The sequence below is a fragment of the Melanostigma gelatinosum genome, assembly GCF_949748355.1.
Source record: "Melanostigma gelatinosum genome assembly, chromosome: 3".
In the NCBI taxonomy this organism is placed as follows: Eukaryota; Metazoa; Chordata; class Actinopteri; order Perciformes; family Zoarcidae; genus Melanostigma; species Melanostigma gelatinosum.
In genome coordinates, this window is record NC_136636.1 from 617,077 (window position 1) to 620,274 (window position 3,198).

Genomic DNA, 3,198 nt, shown 5'->3' on the forward strand with positions numbered 1-3,198 from the left:
ACCTGGCGTCGTGTTTTTAAAACGGTGGAAGATTGTTGAATTAAATTCAACTTTTAAACGAAACTAAATACTTTGAAGGAATGCGGGGCGAAGAGTCGTCCGACTCTGAGTGCGGGAGGATGGAGGAGAGCTCGGTCCGGAGGAGTCTGGAGACGTTATGTCAGGAGCTCAACATGGACGAGCAGACTGCGTCTGAGACCATGGAGAGCTTCACCAACATCTGGAACACCTACACTCTGGAGGTGAGTCCTGTAGTAACGTCTGAGACCATGGAGAGCTTCACCAACATCTGGAGGTGAGTCCTGTAGTAACGTATGCGACCATGGAGAGCTTCACCAACATCTGGAGGTGAGTCCTGTAGTAACGTCTGAGACCATGGAGAGCTTCACCAACATCTGGAGGTGAGTCCTGTAGTAACGTCTGAGACCATGGAGAGCTTCACCAACATCTGGAGGTGAGTCCTGTAGTAACGTCTGAGACCATGGAGAGCTTCACCAACATCTGGAGGTGAGTCCTGTAGTAACGTCTGAGACCATGGAGAGCTTCACCAACATCTGGAGGTGAGTCCTGTAGTAACGTATGCGACCATGGAGAGCTTCACCAACATCTGGAGGTGAGTCCTGTAGTAACGTATGCGACCATGGAGAGCTTCACCAACATCTGGAGGTGAGTCCTGTAGTAACGTATGCGACCGTGGTGCAGAGTTTATTAGGGTGACAGCTGAGGGGAAGAAGCTGTTCCTGAGCCTGCTGGTCCTGGAACAGAGACTCTTATAGCGCCTCCCAGAGGGAAGGAGGGCAAACAGTCTATGGACGGGGTGTGAGGTGTCCCTGACGATGCTGCTCGTCCTTCGCAGGCAGCGCTCGAGGGGGACGGCCTCGATGGCAGGAAGTGGAGTTCCGGTGATGCGTTGGGCAGTTTTTACCACCCTCTGCAGTGCTTTCCGGTCTGAGACAGAGCAGTTGCCGCACCACACTGTGATGCAGCTCGTAAGGATGCTCTCGATGGTGCAGCGGTAGAAGTTCACCAGGATCAGAGGAGACGTGTGGATTTTCTTCAGTCTCCTCAGGAAGAAGAGGCGCTGGTGTGCCTTCTTGACCAGGGTTGAGGGTCCAAGAGAAGTCCTCTGAGATGTGGACACCCAGAAAGCTAAAGCTGGGGACACGCTCAACCTCCGTTCCATTGATATGGACGGTGCTGTGTCTGCAGCCTTTGGTCTTTCTGGAGTCCACAATAAGCTCCTTGTAGTGCTGGACCTAGACCTGGGCGGTACGACCAAAAATGTGTATCGCGGTACTTTTTAAGATTCTGACGGTTTCACGGTGTATTACGGTATTTATTTTTTCCCTTGACTGTTTTTCTATATGTTTATAGAGGCTCACTCTACTGTCAGGAGTACATAGAATATACAAACATGGTCACTGGAGGGGTTGTTCGTTTGTTCCTATGATGTTGGGATAGCAGAACACTCTTGGTATTCCAACACCTGTTTTCTGCTGAGGTGATGGAGTAAGTTGCTCGTGTTACCACCAGCTGTATCCAGCTGCAGAGGGAGGTTGGTGCCGAGGTCCCCTAGTTTGGGGATCAGTCGGAGGGGGGGGGGGCTGGTGTTGAATGCTGAACTGAAATCGGTGAACAGCATTCTCACACAGGTGTTGTTGTCCAGGTGGCTGGCGTCTGTGTTTCACTCTCCAGATGTTTCACTGTGTTGACTGTTAAAGGCGCTCTTCTGGCTCCCGTTGATGTGCAAACGTTTGTGTTTGTGAGCTGGTAAACTGGTCTGTTCTCTGTTAATTTATTCATATTGATATGATGTGTTCATACAGGGAGAGGTGGTCCACTGGTTGGCCTGTTCTCTGTATTCAGCCTGCAGGAAGAGCTCCACTCCCACAGTGGGTAAAGGTTTGATGGAGGGAAACTGTGTCTCTCTCACCAGGATCCTCAGGACCGCCAAACTCAGGTGGGTCACATCTGGAGCTGATGTTAGAGACAGACACACACATCTGGAGCTGATGTTAGAGACAGACACACACATCTGGAGCTGATGTTAGAGACAGACACACACATCTGGAGCTGATGTTAGAGACAGACACACACATCTGGAGCTGATGTTAGCGACAGACACATCTGGAGCTGATGTTAGCGACAGACACACATCTGGAGCTGATGCTAGCGACAGACGCATCCGGAGCTGATGTTAGAGACAGACACACACATCTGGAGCTGATGTTAGCGACAGACGCATCCGGAGCTGATGTTAGAGACAGACACACACATCTGGAGCTGGCGTTAGAGACAGACACACACATCTGGAGCTGATGTTAGCGACAGACGCATCCGGAGCTGATGTTAGAGACAGACACACACATCTGGAGCTGATGTTAGAGACAGACACACACATCTGGAGCTGATGTTAGCGACAGATGCATCCGGAGCTGATGTTAGAGACACACACATCTGGAGCTGACGTTAGAGACAGACACACACATCTGGAGCTGGCGTTTGAGACAGACACACACATCTGGAGCTGACGTTTGAGACAGACACACATCTGGAGCTGACGTTTGAGACAGACACACATCTGGAGCTGACGTTAGAGACAGACACACACATCTGGAGCTGGCGTTTGAGACAGACACACATCTGGAGCTGACGTTTGAGACAGACACACACATCTGGAGCTGACGTTTGAGACAGACACACACATCTGGAGCTGGCGTTTGAGACAGACACACACATCTGGAGCTGACGTTTGAGACAGACACACACATCTGGAGCTGACGTTTGAGACAGACACACACATCTGGAGCTGACGTTAGAGAGACACACACATCTGGAGCTGACGTTTGAGACAGACACACACATCTGGAGCTGACGTTTGAGACAGACACACATCTGGAGCTGACGTTAGAGAGACACACATCATGATAACGTTATTATTTTTACTTCAGCTTATTCTCGTTTTTACTGAAAACTGAAATAATATTCATGTTCTACTCCTCTCTCTCCGTCCTCCCAGTCTGATCCAGTTCTTCTCTAAGATGAGGAAGTGGGCCGACATGTCTAACCTCCCTCAGGACTTCAGGCTGAGGATGGAGCGTCTGGAGAGGAACTTTGAGGTCTCCACCGTGATCTTCCGCAAGTTTGAGCCAATCTTCATGGACATGTTTCAGAACCCTCAGGGAGGAGAGAGGCCAC

The 3,198-nt window shown here is 50.4% G+C and overlaps 1 protein-coding gene across 2 annotated transcripts in view; it reads left to right on the forward strand.

Moving 5' to 3' along the window:
* Window positions 1-3,198, forward strand: part of rbl1 (retinoblastoma-like 1 (p107)) — a 15,757-nt gene continuing 12,559 nt past the window's right edge. For both annotated transcript variants that reach the window (XM_079265450.1, XM_079265451.1), the window contains exons 1-3: window positions 1-242; window positions 1,827-1,960; window positions 3,020-3,198. The exon at window positions 3,020-3,198 is cut by the window's right edge and continues 25 nt beyond it. In XM_079265450.1, the coding sequence (XP_079121576.1) occupies window positions 81-242; window positions 1,827-1,960; window positions 3,020-3,198 (475 nt within the window). In that variant the 5' untranslated portion in view covers window positions 1-80. The remainder of the gene's footprint in view (window positions 243-1,826; window positions 1,961-3,019) is intronic.